At 38.1% G+C, this 18,912-nt stretch overlaps 2 protein-coding genes across 5 annotated transcripts in view; both read left to right on the top strand.

Moving 5' to 3' along the window:
* The window catches only part of CR2 (complement C3d receptor 2), a 49,244-nt gene extending 40,802 nt beyond the window's left edge, over positions 1-8,442 (top strand). For all 4 annotated transcript variants that reach the window (XM_027564356.1, XM_027564357.1, XM_027564358.1 and 1 more), the window contains 3 exons: positions 128-203; positions 4,673-4,778; positions 7,725-8,442. In XM_027564356.1, coding sequence (XP_027420157.1) covers positions 128-203; positions 4,673-4,763 — 167 coding nt within the window. In that variant the 3' untranslated portion in view covers positions 4,764-4,778; positions 7,725-8,442. The remainder of the gene's footprint in view (positions 1-127; positions 204-4,672; positions 4,779-7,724) is intronic.
* A 9,291-nt stretch (positions 8,443-17,733) lies between these two features.
* Positions 17,734-18,912, top strand: part of CR1L (complement C3b/C4b receptor 1 like) — a 72,386-nt gene continuing 71,207 nt past the window's right edge. The window contains 1 exon segment of the mRNA XM_027565937.1: positions 17,734-18,033. Within this exon segment, the coding sequence (XP_027421738.1) occupies positions 17,734-18,033 (300 nt within the window).

Genomic DNA, 18,912 nt, shown 5'->3' on the forward strand with positions numbered 1-18,912 from the left:
GGCTGAAGAAGAATAAGCAAAAAAGTCACATAACATTTTCCCCACCACTAGGAACAGGCCCCACAATCACTTCAAAACAATGTAGGTTACATTTTTCTATCGTTTAATACTCTGTTTTGTATTTTAGGTTTTTCTGCTGGGGTAATAGCTCTTTTCTGCTTGGGTGCTGTCGCCTTATACATGATATCAAAACACAGAGAACGGTAAGTTTGAGGCCTGCTTGACAAAAATACACAAAAGATTTTGACTTCTTTCCTGAAACTAAACACAGAAGCACAAGTTAAATGAAATAAATACTGCAATGTGATAACTGGAATAAGGCATCTTGTGTTAAATAGAATATCCTTTCTGCAAGAACTTAAAAGATAACGAGCATTCATTTTATTTGAATGGTATTTATACAGATAAGATAATATTTATTTATACATAATAAAAAATCTAAAAAATAGGAAAAAGTCCCAGTCATAAAAACTGCTGATATTTGGCATTTGCCTATATGATTATTTTATTTCTTTTTTTTTAAACTGCAATATTGGCCTTATTTTTTTTTAATCCTGCCTTAATTTTTTTTTCATTTAGCCTATTTTTATATTTAAATCACATTTTCTTTTTACCAATTTGATTGCATATTTTTCTATAATATGTATCCATATTGTGTAGGTTTTAAGCTGCTTCTGCATTTATTTTCATAATAAATAAAAACAAGAAAAACCTAAAGAAACTTTTTCTACATCTCCATATTTCCTTAGCTTAGATCCTTAGAATTCTAGGAATAAGTGTATGAACATTTAGATGCTTAGTTAATATTGCCAAATGGTTTTCCAGAAAGTTAGCTCCAATTTGATCATATATCAAATAATATATCTGGATATATTGTATTTCTGGATTCTTTTTTTATTGTTTCATTGATGTGTCTATTTTTCTATCACAAACACTTTGCATTCAAATAGTATAGTTTTCTGATATTATAACTTCTAACAAGACAAGAATCCCCTCATTATAGTTTTTAAAGATTTTCCTCTTTCTTCTGTTTGTTCTTATAGGAGTTTTAGATGATCTGTCATTTTCTAAAGACATATATGTTGTGATTACATTTATGTCTATAGGTTAACCTTTGAGAATTGGCACATTTTCTGTAAATGCTTTCTCATACAGAAACATACTAGGCCTTTCTATTTGTTTAAGCAATCTTTAAACAACTCAATTGTTGTTTTCATGACTCTTTAAATATACTACTAGGTTTCTACATTTTGCTATATTATGTTTTATCACACATAAATTAGACATACTTTTTCATTTTATTTTAAATTTATTATTAAAAAAAATTTGTATCCATAAAGTATTATTGCCAGAGTAGATTAAGTAATGTTTGGTGGGGATGCAATCAAATGGTCAGTACTTAGGAATTTTGATCAGAAAAGCTTTCATAGTGGAGAAGATGTTGCAGGTATGCCTCACAGAGTGTAGACAAGTAGAGAAAAGTATTCCAAGTAGAAGGTGCAGTTTGGGACTTGTTTTTCCATCATATATTATAAGAACTACGTAAGCAATTGACATGCCTGAGAAACATTGAAGTTAGCATAGGTTTAAGTGACATAAAAGATCCCCTCTGATACATAAAATCTTATGGAAATTGCAGAATATTCTGGTAGGTACAAAGGATACACTTTTAGCAAATGATATCGTCAATTATCAGCCAGGGAATGTTCTGTGTGCCCAGGTTCTTAAGGATCAATAAATGCTAGTGATAGGGAGGATAATCAGGTAAAGTCTTACCAAATCTCATATAACTTCCAGTGGGGGATGACCAAATCATGTCACCATAAACATGTCACCCACAAATTCCAGCAAAATTACTTTAACAAGCCACATCATTTGGATCTATCTAAGTGATCTGATTGCACTGTTCACAGTTCTGTAATGCCTAGAGTAGGCATCAGACATGAAGGGGGTAACACTGAAATTATGTAATAATGGCATATTTGAACCTGAATAGTTTGTTCTAATCCTGGAAGGGCCTAAATGCAGTAGGTCTGGCAAGGGTCTACAGTCGGAGGTACTTTAGGCAGTAGTGTTTATCAGAGTTTATCACATAACCTTTGTTTTGTGAATGATTTCAGGGGAAATGATGTTCTATGAACAAATAATATTGGGATATACTTCAAGCTACATTTTTCTCATGGGGATTCACAATGACCATGAGACTATTTAAGGTCCTACATGAAAGAAGCCCATTTAATTTTTCAAAAACGAGTCTTGCAGACGAGTTGGGCTGCTGAACTTTTTTCTCATAAAATGCCTTTAACATCTCATGGGACTGATGTTTAACAGTCTTGGGGAAAGATGGTCTGAAAGTTAGATCATCAAAAGCCTTGTATGCCACGACAAGGAGTTGGTGTTTACCCTGTAGAATCTTAAGCAAAGAAACAATATGTTCAGATTTTCGGTTTTTTAAAAAGGGGCAGTACTGAGTTGTCAACCAAAGCAGCAGTGGTGAGGATCAAGAGGATGCAATAGATGTAGGAAATATCTTCAAGGGCTTCCCCGGTGGTCCAGTGGTTAAAACTTCACCTTCCAACGCAGGGGTATACGTTCAATACCTGATTAGGAACTAATATTCCACATGCCTGCTGACCAAAAAATCAAAACATAAAACAGAAGCAATATTGTAATAAACTCAATAAAGACTTTTAAAATGGTCCACGTCCAAAAAAATCTTAAAAGGAAATATTTTCACTATGAAGACAATAGGCTTTTCAGGATTTCAGTGTAGTCAGTTCAGTTGCTCGGTCGTGTCTGACCCTTTGTGACCCCATGGACTGCAGCACACCAGGCCTCCCTGTTCATCACCAACTCCTGGAGCTTAGTCAAACTCATGTCCATTGAGTTGGTGATACCATCCAACCATCTCATCCTCTGCTGTCCCCTTCTCCTCCCGCCTTCAATCAGTATTTCAAGGTTTAGTGAATTGTTAAATGTGGGAAGAAGGGGACACAAAGTATGAATCAAGTGGGTGCCACTGGATGGATCCAATGGTTCACAAAAAATGGAGAGGGATAGGTTTGTGGGGGAAAATGGTGCAGTTCTGATCTGCTACTTCTAGGTACTCTCTTCCAGGACTCAAGAGAGAGGCCTGGACTCAGGTAGATGATGCTTAAATCACAATTGAAGCCTTGGTACCAAACAAAATAGAAGATTAGAACAAGGATGAAAACAGATCTAAGAATAACAGTAATACTTAAAAGGCAAGAGGGGGAAGGAACTGTCAGAAGTAAGAGGAAAGAAAGTTGGGAGAAAATGGCTTCATAGAATTCAGGAGAGTTAAAGGTCTTAAGAAAACAAACATAGAGATGTCATTTGCATGGCTTTTCTCACAGGAAGTTAGAACATAATTTTAGTCAAGAGTAATTTAAAAAGACATTTAAGTAAATAGAAAAGGTGGTCTCTATCTCCTACCTTCCTTTTACAAAGTTTGCTATCAGAGCATTACATGTGTAGGAAAATTTGTAAACTTTGGGAACACCTATAAGCATAAATAATTTGTAATATTCCTATCTGATTATTAAAGTTATTAACAAAGTTATTAACATGTTTATATCAAACACTATACATAAGAACCTCAGTTGATTATGAACTAAACATATATGTTAATTAAACTCCTAAGCATCACTTGTTTTATTTCCATTTTCTAACTGACTTCAGTTTAGTTTCTTATACTTAATACAGACATTTGAACTGCCTTAAATACTTTTTGTAAGTAAGATGAGTAATGGATCATTTAAAAATCAATGTCTACTAACAAAATTAAATATTTTGAAGTTATTCAAACATGTGAAGAAGAGACTTCTAAGATGTTTCAGTAAAACCTAAATCACACATTAACCTAAAAATTATCTTCTGTAATAATTTTAATGTCTCTTCCTGCTAAATATGTAAATTGACCTCTTAAATGTGATAGAGAGTGGCAAGTTGTAAGTACCCTTAGTGGTAAACTTTCTTTCCTAGTAATTTTGTATTATTTTATCTCAGAGTTCTACACGATAGTGCAATCACCTTTTATTGTCTTTTGCTAATTTTGACAAAATGTTTTAGAAGCACAGCAAAGTACATGTGCTTTGAAAGAAAAAACGTAAAAACGTCTTAAAAGTCATTTAAAATTTTTAGTGCTGCATGATTATATAAGTATTTTGAATTAAATATCAAATATAAAAATTTCTTTTTAAGTTAGTTTGGAAGACTGGCCCTCCAAAGGTAAGTTTATAATCATATTATAAAGTGAAAGCTTCTTTATAAATTTTTTCAATCTGGGAGTCCTAATTATTAGTCATTAAAAGGCCTGGATAAAGCTGCCCAATGTAAACTTCTTTTTTTAATATAAATTTATTTATCTTAATTGGAGGTTAATTACTTTACAATATTGTATTGGTTTTGCCAACTTCTGATTTGGACACTTAGTAGCTTAGCAAATTATTTTTATGGGTCTTTTCAAAAAATGAGAATTATAGTGATTACTTCATAAGATAGTTAAGACAATAAAATGAAATCATCCATAAAAAGTACTTACTATGTGTTGGGAATTGCAAAAAAGAAAACAACTGTTACACCTTTATATAGTAATCTTGGCCAGTGAATAAAGAATTTATTTTTTCTTTTCTTTTTTTTTTCCATTTAGCAATTACTACACAAATACAAACTATAAAGAAGATGTTCATTTAGAAACACTAGACATATACTCTGTTGACCCATACAGCCCAGCAAACTAATCAGAAGACAAACTGGTATCTAATGAAGTTTTAAATATTTTATTAATTTCTATGTCAAAATTTCTTTCAATTTATATTTATCAATAAGTATAGTACTAAATATATATGGCTCTGTTGCATAGGTCTTTAATAATTATGCACAAAATCTGTTTACTTGCTTCACATTACCAACTCATGTCCCTGTTTTTTAAAATTTATTCATCTATTCAACAAATATTTAAATACGTAACAAAATAAGAATCAATCAATCAATAAATATTGTGAGAAAAAATAAACCAGAAAAGGGGCTAGATAGGGAAGAAGAGTTAGAAGGGAAGTCCTCACTAAGAAAATGACAGTTCAGCAAAGACTAGTGTGAAGCAAGGACAGCCTTGTAGAGGAAGAAAGAACAGTGAGCACAAAGACCATATCAGGTGGTATGTTCCTGCTGCGTTGGAGGCACACACAAGGAGGAGGGTGAAGATTGATGGCCCTATAGGGTATGGTAGGTCATTGTAATGAACTTGGTGTTTGCTCTGAGATGAGAATCATTGAAGGATTTTAAACAGGGAAGCAAATGATCACTTTAACTTCTTCATCAAGAAGAGAGTGTAAGTGCCAGAGGTGAAAGATGGGGCCTCCATGTGGACGCTATCACAAAACTCTACTTAAAGTTGTGAATTGCTATTACCAGCCTGGTGAGGAGAGGTCAGATTCTTCATACATTTTTGAGATAGTGACAGTAGAATTTGCTGACAGTTTGTGTCAGGGTATGAGAGAAAGGGAGAAGTCAGTGATGATGCCTGGAGTTTTTGGCCTGAGCAGCCCGAAGTATAGAATTGCTGTTAATTAAGACAACTGAGAATGAAATCAAGACCGGAGAGAAACATGAGCAGTTCACTTTGGAGATGTTAAATGTAAGATATCTAATAGATATCCACATACAGGTGCTAAAAAGATAGCTGGATGTACAACTCAGCATTTTAGGAATAGGACCAGACTTGGGATACAAAGTTGGGTCTTGTCAGTGTATGGATATACAGAATAATGAAACCGAGTAAGGTCAATAAAGGGAGTGAGATAGGCAAGGGAAGAAAATGGGTCTGAATGCTGAGCCCTGGATCCTCCAACATTAGGAGTCATGGAGTGGGAAGGAGCTGACACAAGAGCATAGAAGCTGCTCTGATACAGGAGGGAACCCCAGAGTGTGGTGTTCCAGGAGTCATGCAAAGAGAGAACGTTAAGGAGGAGGGAGTGATAGATCCTGTCAAATGTGCTGATAGATCAAGGAACATCAATGTGAAAACTGACCTGGGTTTGGCATAAGATTTGCTGGTAATCTTGATAAGAACAGTTTTGGTGTAGGGGAAAAGAAGCAAACTGGAGTTGACAGAAGTGTTTAAGAGAGAATGAAAGGGGAGAAATTGGAGATTTCTCTTTCAAGGATCTTTTCTACAGGGAGGAGCAGATAAATAGAGTAATGGCAAGGATAAGAAGCAAAGGGACATGTTTGTAAGAATGGAGAAATAGCTGCTATTCCTATAAGCTGAAGAGAATGATCTAGGGGGAAGGAAGGAAATGACAGGGAAAGAAAAGGAAAAATTGTGGGAGCAATGTCCTAAGCTAGGAGGAATGGGATCTAGTGTTCAAGCAGGAGGTAGACCTTAGCCAGGAGCCTGGCCTTAGTAACAGGAAAGGCAGAACACATGGGAGCAGATGAAGGCAGGTGGGGAGATGTGATTGGGAAAACACATGTAGAAGCTCTCTTCTGATGCCTCTGTGTTCTCAGTGAATAAAAAGCAAAATGACCAGCTGACAAGGAGATTAGAAAAGGAGATGTTAAAGACTTGAGGAGAAGGAGAAGGTATTAATTTGTCACCATGATAGGTGAAGCCTGAATGATAGGGAGTACAGAAAGGTTGACAGGCAACATGAAGAGCCCCCCTGAGGTTTGCTAAGGCTCTTTCATGCCTTATCTCATTTAGCCTTCACTGCAACTTTAAAAGGTGTGTATTATTCCAAGGTAATACCTTAGTCAGAGAAGGCAATGGCACCCCACTCCAGTACTCTTGCCTGGAAAATCCCATGGATGGAGGAGCCTGGTGGGCCGCAGTCCATGGGGTCGCTAAGAGTCAGACTAGACTCAGTGACTTCAGTTTCACTTTTCACTTTCATGCATTGGAGAAGGAAATGGCAACCCACTCCAGTATTCTTGCCTGGAGAATCCCAGGGACGGGGGAGCCTGGTGGGCTGCCGTCTATGGGGTCACACAGAGTCGGACATGGCTGAAGCGACTTAGCAGCAGAAGCAGCAATACCTGAATGGGCATATAATATCCTCGGTGAAAAAACCAGGAAGAAAAAATTCTCTTGACCAAAGACTCGGGGTCAGTAGTTGACAAAGATAGAATTCAAGCTCAAATATGACTTCAAGCTGCTTTCTCCTATATGAGTTATAAAATATAAAATGAAGATACCACCTCTACCCTCTTGGAACTTATTTTAGTCAGAGAAATAAGACATATACATATCATAGTGTAACATTAAGTGCCATAAACTAGACAGAGAAAAACTGCTGTGGCAGTTGAGGAAGAAAAAGATGCCTTGTTGCCGATGAGTTGCAGAAAAAGAGAAGAAGAGGATGGGAGAGACTATGCCAGAGTGATCTCTAAAACCAAAGCCCTGGGGGCCCAAAGTAAAGCTATCATGTAAATGTTTGTTGAATGAATATATGAGTAAGTTAGTAGGAGACCATTGTTTTAATTTCTTCCTCATTTATTTTTATTCATATCTATCAATGCAAAATTTAATTATTATTTATTTGCTTCTTGTAATATGATGGACCATTTAATTGAATGATACTTCATTGTTTATAGCACTTGTAATTGGTATATATAAAGATAAGGTTAACACTCATATTTAAACTTTGAGTTGCATCACTGCTTTTCATGCCACCTCCTAAATAGAAATTAATCTATTTCAGTATGCCTCACCGCTTGGAACCCTACTGATGGTTGGAAAGAAACCATTCTACTATCAATAGGTGGATTAGTATGGTCTCAACATCAGTGAGACTGTTTCATAAGATTTAACTCCTATATGCAATCGGTCTCAAGCAGAACAAAGAAAAGTTGCTTGATGATGGTAAAGATGGGAGCCCAGTTTTACTGCCATGTGCATTTCAAGGACTTTTTGAAGCCTCACCTGTGATGTACCTGGAGACAGGCTATGGCTATAAACAGTTACATATCTCTGAAGTGTTACATTTTTAAGGAAGGCACTAAAAAGAGCTTTCCTTGTGTCTAGAAAGAATCTAGACATATATACTGCAATCAACATACTTATGTTACCATATACTTTTAATTATAGTGTGGTTTTAATTATTTAAGCAAAGTATGAGGCATATCCTGTGGTTATGATAGGCATACATTTGTTGGGAAACCTGTTTTTATTTTAATAAGAGCATCTTTCTCTGATTTAGTTAAACATCTCACTTTTATTTCCACTTGATTTGAGTTTTTCTCATCGAATATATTTTTGCCTTTCTATAATCACTCAGTAATTCCAGTTTGCACATCTTTTTTAAAATTATAGGAGTCAAGTTGTAATTCTGAAGCTTTAACTCAGAAGTAACTATAGTTGTTTGTAAAATGTCATTTGATAATGTGTACATTAGTCATTCAAGTAAATTTTATCTTAAAGAAAAATCTTGCCTTTTGTGATCTTTTTTCTGGAGTTAATGAACTCTTGAATAGCAGACATAGTTTTAGGGTTTTTAGAATTTTTGATTTAACAATTATGCATCCTGGAGCCCACCATTTTGTCACATTAGTCAAACTCAACCCACAAACTGAATTCCCTCATCCTCAACACTTATCCAGCAACACCTTCCCCCAGTGCACTCATTCTCTCCTACCACACTCTAAATCTGGCTGTCAGTGTTCTCTGTTCCAGTATTTAAATTATTGAGAAAATAAAATCTTGCTCATTCACTACCACAGATTTACTCCCACTTTTCTAGATTCTGTAGGCTGTTTTTGACATCTTTAAAAAATAAATTGTAGTAAAGAAAACATGTAACAAAATTTAGTCTTAACTATTTTTAAGTGTACACTTCAGAAGTGTAAGTATATTCACATTGCTATGCAACAGATCTCCAGAACTTTTTCAATTTACAAAACTGAAACTCTATATCCATTAAAGAGTAAGTCCACATTCCCCTCATCTTTCAGCCCCTGCCAACAACTGTTCTACTTTCCATTTATATGAATTTCATAACTACTTCAAGATACCTCATATATAAGTTGAACCATACAGTTACTTGTCCTGTTGTGACAAGTTTATTTCACTTAGTATAATGTCCTCAATGTCCATCTGTGTTGTAGCATGTGTCAGAATTCTTTTTCAGGCTGAATAATATTTCATTGTATGTATATACAATATTTTAAAATCTAATTATCCGTCAATGAACATTTGGGTTGTTTTCACCTTGTGGGTATTGTGAATATTGCTGCTATGAACATGAATGGGTCTCCCAGGCGGTGCTAATAGTAAAGAACCCAGCTGCCAATGCAGGAGACACAGGAAATGCTGGTTCGGTCCCTGGGTTGGGAAGATCCCCTGCAGGAGGACATGGCAACCCACTCCAGTATTCATGCCAGGAGAATCCCATGGACAGAGGAGCCTAGCGAGCTACAGCCCATAGGGTTGCACAGAGTAAGACAGGACTGAAGCAACTTAGCCTCCCCACACATGAACATGAGTGTACAGATATCTCCTTAAGAAATTGCTTTCAGTTGGTATGTAGTTTGGTATCTTATTCATTCACAGTACATTTTCATTTCTCCAACTCATTTGTTCATTCACCTCAAGCCATCTATTATAACCTGTTGTTTTTTAGTTACTAAGTTGTGTCTGGCTCTTCGCGACTCCACGGACTATAACCCGCCAGTTTCCTTTGTCCATTGGATTTTCCAGGAAAGCATATTGAAGTGGGTGGCCATTTCCTTCTTCAGAGGATCTTCCTGACCCAGGGATCAAACCCGTGTCTTCTGCATTGCAAGTGGATTCTTTACCACTGAGCCACCTGGAAAACCCCATATTATATCTTACCACCTTCCTTATCTTAGCAGAGGATGAAAATATCACAGGATAGCTTTCTAGTTCCTCTTTCTTCACCTCTCAAGTTTATCCATCCTTATTCTCAATTCCACTTACCACTTTTTACAGACTATACAGTTTTCTCATCCCTTTCTATTTCTTCCAGGACATTGCTCCCTCAGTTATACTTTCTCTCATCACTGCCTGCCTTTTTTCACCTACAAAATGTGTTCAAGCCAGTACTTATTCAGCTGCAGGTGACAGAAATCCATCTCACACTGGTTTAAACCAAGAAGGAATTTTATGTCACATGACAGAAAAGGTCAAGGGTGCAGCTTGTTTCAGTCAAAATGGGAATTAAATATTCAAATCATATCTTTAGGAATCTGTTTCATTCCCTGGTTTTGTTTTTTTCTGCTGGCCTCCTTCTCTGGTGGCGGTGGTTTAGTCACTAAGTCGTGTCCAACTCTTGTGACCCCATGGACTGTAGCCTGCCACGCTCCTCTGTCCATGGGATTTCCCAGGCAAAAATACTGGCGTGGGTTGCCATTTCCTTCTCCAGGGGATCTTCCTGACCCAGGGATCAAACCTGGGTCTCCTATATTGACAGGCAGGTCGTTTACCACTAGCACCACCTAGGAAGCCCTGTCAGTTTAGCATTCCAGCACAAAGAACTTCTTTGGTCCAATAACTCTTTCAAAAGTGCCTTCACTAACTCTTACTTGCCCAAATTGGGACAATGTTCTCAGCTGAACCACTTACTAGATCAGAGCAGTGAATAAGCAGATGACAAGGGCTAAGCTGTTTGCCTAGGCTTAGAACTGGGGATAGAATTGATTTACCTTAGTTTTTCTCAAGTGGGGTAATCACACCCTCCCTTCTCTCCCCCCAGTCCCCCACACCCCACAGAGGACATTTGGAAATACCTGTAGACATTTGCTGTTGTCACAGCTGGAGGAGGGGAATGCTACTGGCATCTAGTGGGTAGAAGCCAGAGGTGCTGCTAAACATCTTACAGTGCTCAGGACAGCCCCCAAACAAAGAATTGTCTGGTTCAATATGTCAATACTGTCATATTTGAGAAATTGTGATCCATCTGAACCATATGGAACTGTGGAATCAGGAAAAATCAGGGGCTTAATTCCAAAAGAATGGGTTCAGTTAAAGCAACACATATCCACCCCCAACCCTGAAACAAATCCTCCCCCAAACCATCCATGCTTTCTCTTTTAAACTATCTCCCTTTTCTTTACCATCAAATTTTCTGAAAAAGTGGTTGAACTTAGCAGATTTAACCATTTCATCTATTCACTTACCAATAATTATGGTACCCATTCTTGCGTGCTAGGCAATGTTTTAGGTTGTGGGATATAGCAGTGATAAATGAACATGTTTTCTCAAGTAGCTTTTATTCTAGTGAGGAGAGGCAAATGACAAGCAGATTGTCAGATGGAAATAAAATGAAAAAATAAGTAAAAATTTTAACATTATATGAAGCAGATAAAGAGGAAAGGAAGTTCTGAATGGATGTGCAGCTGTAAATAGTGGCCAGAGAAGACTTCATTGAGAAGGTAACACTTAAATAAAAATAGAAACTCAAGGGGATGAAGGAGGTAGCTCTGCAGATATAGATATCTCATCAGATTGGGTTGCAAGCAAAAGAAATATTAGGCGAAAAATTTTTTTAAATTAAAAAATAATTTAAAAAAAATCAAAGAGGGACTATGTCTGCTGCATTTGGAGAAATTTGTTTGCATGCTATGGTAAAAATCCAGTAGAAAAGGGGAAGTAATAATTCTGGAGAGAGAGGGGAATTCCTAGAGTGATGTATTTGAGCAAGAAAGAACAGATAGAATCTAGTGCATTAGTGGCAAATTTAGCCTTAGATAAGGTGTGAACTATATAACCCTATGAACAGGAGATAAATTATCTAAACCGGATAGAAATATTCAGATTAAATTTTGAGAGAAGTTTTTTTTTTTTTTTTTTTAATTTTTTTCCTATTTTTTCCGTTTAAAAAAAAAGAGAAGCAAAGCTCTAAACATATTAAGAACAATGGAGGAGAAGTGAGAGTTCAATGCCAAAAAAAAAAAATTGATAGTCACTTGGAAGAATGAGAGAGTAAATGGATTAGGTAAGTATAGTAAGAACACCAGCCCGCATTACAAAGGTCCATTTGAAGTGAGTTGTCATTAGACTAGTCCTCATGGACGTACTTTTTTTTTTTTTTTCCAGCCACATTCAGTTTCATGAGTACAGGGGCAAAATTGTGGAGAAATGAATCTAAGCAAAATTGTTCACATAATAAATACAATAACTTGGGAGAAGGGCAAGGCGGCTGAGGCAGAATGCAAGATAGTGATTATAATGATGGACCATGGAATTGAATTGAATCTTGTCAGGATGAAAGTGGGGATACTAAGGGTGTGTGAAATTGAAAGAAAAGATAAACGGATCGTAGGTACTGAGAGATACCAAGATTGTTGGGATCAAGGTACTAGAGGTGAACTAGAAGGATAGGATTGGTGGTTGGACAGTGGGATGGCCAAAATTATAGAGGGACTGTATTTATGGATGATGACAGGGTCTAAGATATGGCCATGGGCATAAGCGGCAGAATAGAGGAAAGGACAGGATTGTTGAAAAAAGATAAGGTATTTGGAAAATACCATCACTGAATATCAAATCACTGAGGATTATGACAGGAGTAATGGTAGAGAAGTTTGCCATGAGGTAGGAGCTAAAACCTTTCAGAAATGAGGGAAGAAAGCAGATGCTAGGAGACTAGTGTAAAAAGAAGTGGTAATGAGTGGCATATTCTGATAGCTTGTGATGTAAGCCTGGGGAATTCAATCTTCTATTTCTTTTTCCACAGCCTACTATGATCTGGCTTCTTCTTCCATTGCTCTATTTAGAATATCTTGAAAGGATGATATCAAATCCTTGAAAGAGTGGTATCAAAGTATTAAAAAGGAAAGTATTAAAATATTAAAAAAGACACAAATGTAAAGAACAGACTTTTGGACACAATGGGAGAAGGAGAGGGTGTGATGATTTGAGAGAGTAGCATTGAATCTTATATATTACCATGTGTAAAACAGATAGCCAATGGGAATTTGATGTGTAACAAAGGAAACCCAAAGCCAGCACTCTGTGACGACCTGAACTGTTGGGATGGGGAGGAGGAACCATCACAGCATTGCAATTATCCTCCAATTAAAATAAATTTATTGATTAAAAAAATACAAGGGGGTTGTGATGTGATGTGATCAAAGTTGATTTTATCGCAATAGTGCCTTAGGAGAGAGTCTAATGGACAAGAATGGAAGATTAAAAACATATCTGGCCTTTGGGACACTGCCCTTCTTCACCTAGTGAGGGTAGGAACTGAGACTTTAATAAAAGGACTAATGAAGTAAGACAGTATTTTGGACTGTTGTGTGAACTAAGGCTGTACATGCTGAGTGAGTGCAGGTTTGCTGGACGGTGTGTATGTGGGTCTCCAACAGTGAAGAGATAATGAGTGAAGATTAATTTCCAACCTTGAATGTCTTTATTCCACCATGAACCATATCTATGCACAGAGGAGAGAAGAGCTAACATATTTACTGAAATATTTGAAGCCTTTTCAATCCTCATACCCCTCCTCCCCCTTTACAGCATTTGATATTTGAAATTACTCCACTCTCCATATGACTTGCTCTAACTCTAGCTTTAGAAACAAATGACTTTTGCTTCTACTAATTTTTAAATCTAGGGTTTTTGTCTTGGTCACCACAGACCTCCAAAAATTCGTGACTAGAACTATATTTCCATATAACCAGTTTTATTTGTAATTCTGTGTACTTTATTTTATGCATTTATAAAAACAATTCTGAGAAGGAGTCCTGCTTGATCAAATAGGCAAAGGGGTCCATAATACACAAAAATATTAAAAAACCTCTAGTTGATAAGTCAGACAAAAAAAGGCAAATACTGTATGTGATCATTTGTGTGTGGAATTTAGAAAATAAAGCAAAAGAATGAATACAGCAAAACAGAAATAGACTCACAGATATAAGGGACAAACTGGTGGTTACCAGTGGGGAGAGAGCGGGAGGAGAGGACAGGGATAGGGGGTTAGGAGGCACAAACCACTATGTTTTAATACATAAGGTATAAAGATACATCATACAGCACAGGAAATATATTGAGTATAGTAATTCTTCAACATATGAACAAGTTCTGTTTTGAGAGTACCTTCATAAGACCAATTTGTTCGTAAGTCTCATAAAGTTAGCCTTGGTAACCAACTAACAACCTTCTGTCTAGTATTGCACCATAATAGGTTTATAATACTTTTCACACAAATACAAAAAAAAAAAAGACAAACACACAAAATAAACATTTAAAATCTTACAGTATAGTATCTTGAAAAGGACAGTAGTACCAACTACATCACTGCTGCTTTTACACTTGCCTCTGGACATTTTGGGCTTGAAATAAGGATACTGCACTATTGGACTCTATACCATACTGTACAGTAAAGTACGCAAAAAATGCAACCACTTCTAGAGGATGGTGTGAACATGATAAGTACACCAGACAGGTGGACTAACTTACATGATTGGACATGTAAATACACATTTGCATCTTTGAAAGTTCACAACTTGAAGATTCATATGTAGGGAATTACTGTATAGACAATATTTTATAATAACTTTAAATGGAATATAATCTATAAAAATTTGAATTACTATGTTATATACCTGAAACTAAAATAGTATTGTATATCAACTATACTTCAACAAAAAAATTTTTAAGACCTCTGGATCAATGTGGTTCATATGTTTCTATCCTGATCTATTGTTTATTGTACATTTTGTTCCTTAACAGATCCAACAATTCCTGAGATTTTTGATTGTCTTCCATCCATTTCCTTTACAAAAGTCCTCTCAATGGGCCTTTCTAGAAGTCTAGTTTCATATCAACAAACTATACTCTCAACCTTTTCCTAGAATATTCTCACACCTTTTGGCCCTCACTACACTCCATTTGTTCCATGGCTAAAAGTTCCATAACTTTCTCAGTTAAAAATCCAAAAAACCTTCATTACTCTCCCCTGATCAGACTACCCCCATCCCCTCCATATGGGTTTCCTGATACTGCTATAACAAATTACCTTGAATTTTGAAAAGGTGTAGATTTTAAAAACAGTTCTGGAGGTTAGATGTTAAAAATGAGTATTACAGTGCTAAATCAAGGTGTTGATGGGACTGACTCCTTCTGAAAGCTCCAGGGAAAAAGCTGTTCCTTGCCTCTTCCAGATTTTAGAGGTAGCTGGGATTCCTTGGCTTGTGGTGGCATCACTCTAACTCTGCTTCAGACATTGCCTTTTCCATCTCTGTTCTGCTGCCTTACTCTTATAAGAATCCCTTTGATTAAACGGCCCACCAAGATAATAGAGGATAACCTCCCCACCTCCAACTCCTTAAGTTAATTACACCTGCATAATGCTTTTTGCCACATAAGGTTACATGACACAGGTTGTGGGGAATAGGACAGGGGCATCTTAGGAACCATTCTTCTGCCTACCACACATCCCCACTTCTCTCATCTTTTAATTCTTACTTGTACCTCCCCCGTACTTCTTATTTCAATAAACACCTTTATCATTCATTTTGAATCCTAAAGCTAACTATTGATTCTCGTCTTTTCCTTACCAGTAACTTTAAGAAATTTGCCAAAATCCAATGCTTGAGCAAATTTTGCTCATTCTATCTCCAATATCTTTCTTTTTATTTTATTTTTTAACTTTACAATATTGTATTGATTTTGCCATATATCAACATGAATCCACCACAGCTATACACGTGTTCCCCATCTGAACCCTCCTCCCTCCTCCCTCCCCGTACCATCCCTCTGGGTCGTCCCAGTGCACCAGCCCCAAGCATCCAGTATCGTTCATCGAACCTGGACTGGCGACTCATTTCAGACACTGATGTATAGAACAGTCCAGTATCTTTCTTAATTATCTACTTTAATCCCAGTCATGCTGCAGCTGCTGCTACTGCTAAGTCACTTCAGTCGTGTCCGACTCTGTGCGACCCCATAGACAGCAGCCCACCAGGCTCCCCCCGTCCCTGGGATTCTCCAGGCAAGAACACTGGAGTGGGTTGCCATTTCCTTCTCCAATGCATGAAAGTGAAAAGTGAAAGTGAAGTCGCTCAGTTGTGTCTGACTCTTAGCGAATCCCAGTCATGGTTACCACCAAATCTCATCCTGATGATGGTAAAAGCCTCCTTCTTGGTATCTCCATCCACTATTCCTTTATTCCTATCTAGTCTCTAAACTACAGACAAAATCATACTTTTAAATTTTTAAATTTTTTATTTTTTGAACTTCTTATTTTGTATTGAGGTGAAGTGAAATGATAGTTACTCAGTTGTGTCTGATTTTTTGTGACCCCATGGACTCGTCCTGGCCAGAATACTGGAGTGAATAGCCTTTCCCTTCTCCAGGGTATCTTTCCAACCCGAACCCAGGTCTCCGGCATTGCAGGCGGATTTTTTACAAGCTGAGCCACAAGAGAAGCAGAAGAACACTGGAGTGAGTAGCCTAACCCTTATCCAGGGGATCTTCCCGACCCAGGAATCAAACCAGGGTCTCCTGCATTGCAGGCAGCTTCTTTACCAACTGAGCAATCAGGGACATAGCCAGTTAGCAAAGTTGTAGTAGTTCCAGGTGAACAGCAAAGGGACTGAGCCATGCAAAGGGACTGGATACATACACATGTATCCATTCTCCCCTAAAGCCCTCTCCCATCCAGGCTGTCCCATAACATTGAGCAGCAGTTCCATGTTCTATACAGTAGATTCTTGCTGATTATCAATTTTAAATATAACAGTGTGTACATGTCCATCCCGAACGTCCTAAGGATCCCTTCTCCTGCTCTAACCAGAAGTTTCTTCTCTAAGTCTGTGAGTCTCTTTCTGTTTTCTAAGTTCATTTGTATCATTTTTTTAGATACCATACATAAGGGGTATCATATCAGAATCATACTTTTAAAAATGCAAATTTGATTAAGTCACTCTCATTTTTAAAAAATTTTTATTTTATTTTTAAACTTTACAATATTGTATTAGTTTTGCCAAATATCAAAATGAATCCGCCACAGGTATACCTATGTTCCCCATCCTGAACCCTCCTCCCTCCTCCCTCCTCCCTCCCCATACCCTCCCTCTGGGTTGTCCCAGTGCACCAGCCCCAAGTATCCAGTATCATGCATCGAGCCTGGACTGGCGACTCGTTTCATACATGATATTATACATGTTTCAATGCTATTCTCCCAAATCTCCCCACCCTCTCCCTCTCCCACAGAGTCCCTCTCTTTCAAAAGAACTTTCAATGGCTTGGTGTATCTCAATTCAACATAAAGACATTGGATTTTCATTTTCTGTACACTGTTCACGTTGCCTGCAACAGTCTCTTAGGCAGAATGCAGGCATTTCTTTAGCTGACCTACTACCCACGTGGATTCTTGAGAAGGGAAAAATCGTTCAGGGGTGTATGAAAGCGAAGCTGTGAGAATCCACCGCTTTTGTCCCTAGCTGCCCATCCTCATACATAGAACACATCAAGGAGCTGAAAGCTCTGCCTAATTTTCTTTCTGTACCAAGATCTCTAAGGTGTTCCTTGGGAGCGAGACTTGTTAGTAACAAGGGAAACCCGGAGTAAACAAGACCTCGCTCACCAAAGGGAAGTTGTGGTCAACAGTTTTCTGGGAGGAACCTTCGTTGCACTTCCCAAACCTTGGGAGCTACATCCGGTGTGTGGTCCTTTTCTCCGCGGCACTTTCCCCGACTTCGATTTTCTCCGAGACCGTCTCTGGTTACTAGAGGCGCTTGGGACGGATGGGAACCTCTGTTCCGTGGAAACGGGACCCTCTCCGGCTGCCGAAGCCCCGCTCTCCGGCTCGGGAGGAGCCCTGCGGGCGGTTCTGGCGCTACTCGCGCGCCGGGCTGCCGGGGGTGAGGTGCGCGCGGGCGCGTTGTCCTCGCTGGCACCCGCGTCGAGAGTGTATCTTTCCAAGGGCTAAGCGCGCGAGAAGGCAGGTCTGCTCTGGGACTCCCCTCTGTGTTCCGGCCTCCTGGTGGCACTGCTCCACCTCTCTTCGTGGGGCTTATGCTGTGCCCAGTGCAGATGATGACCGGGTGCCGCACGGAATTCCTTGCGTTTACCTTATTTGTACAGAGACTGTCTATAGCAGAATGTGGCGAAGGTCATAGGGAAAGAAAAGGGTGTTGGGGGATTCAACTGAGGTGAGTTCTAACCCTTGAAACATGTTAACTGTGAGGAAAATTACTCCTTGTGTTTCTTCGTCACCCATCTCTGCACCTCATGGAATTGCTACCTGACTGGCAGAGAGCCTGTCAAAGTTTTAACACGGTGCCTGCCACTTAATATCTATCCTCATTACTTCAGCCCTTCCTACACGAGGGTGTTTGAACAAGCAGACCCGGGGTGCCAATTATCACCTGCAAAGTGCTCGCATCTGGTTCTATTCACTCCCCATTCAGCACCCTAAACAACCACTGTCATCATTAACATGCATTTACTGAGCACCTGTGCTAAGACAAATGCCAGGTGCTTGGGGTTAGAAGACCTAGCTGAACTGCAGAACCCTCACTCAGTGTAATGACTGCAGGTAGGAGTGGAGAGTAATATTTACATATTGTCCCAGTTTAGTCAAGTCATTTACAACAAAACAAAGCCTATTATAAGTGTTATGAAAATTTTGAGGTGGTGTCCTCTCTTCTTTCCTTTCACTTCAAATAGGCAAACAGAGATTAGAACCCTTCTTATTTTTGGCTTCCCTAGAAGTCTTCTTAGTTGGGTCAACTCATTCAAGTGGACATCTTGGTTGAAGTGACAGTCTTTTTCTTTTTTGTCGAGCCTCTTCTTGACAACTCAGTTTGCTCTTTGTCATCGCTAGGCATTTTGCATTCAGTATTTGATCATGCCTTCCCTTCTAAGAGAGTAAACTAAGTTTCCACAGAAATTGTTATTAATATTTTATCTCTTTAGATGCC

The sequence above is a fragment of the Bos indicus x Bos taurus genome, chromosome 16 (assembly GCF_003369695.1).
Source record: "Bos indicus x Bos taurus breed Angus x Brahman F1 hybrid chromosome 16, Bos_hybrid_MaternalHap_v2.0, whole genome shotgun sequence".
Lineage (NCBI taxonomy): Eukaryota > Metazoa > Chordata > Mammalia > Artiodactyla > Bovidae > Bos > Bos indicus x Bos taurus.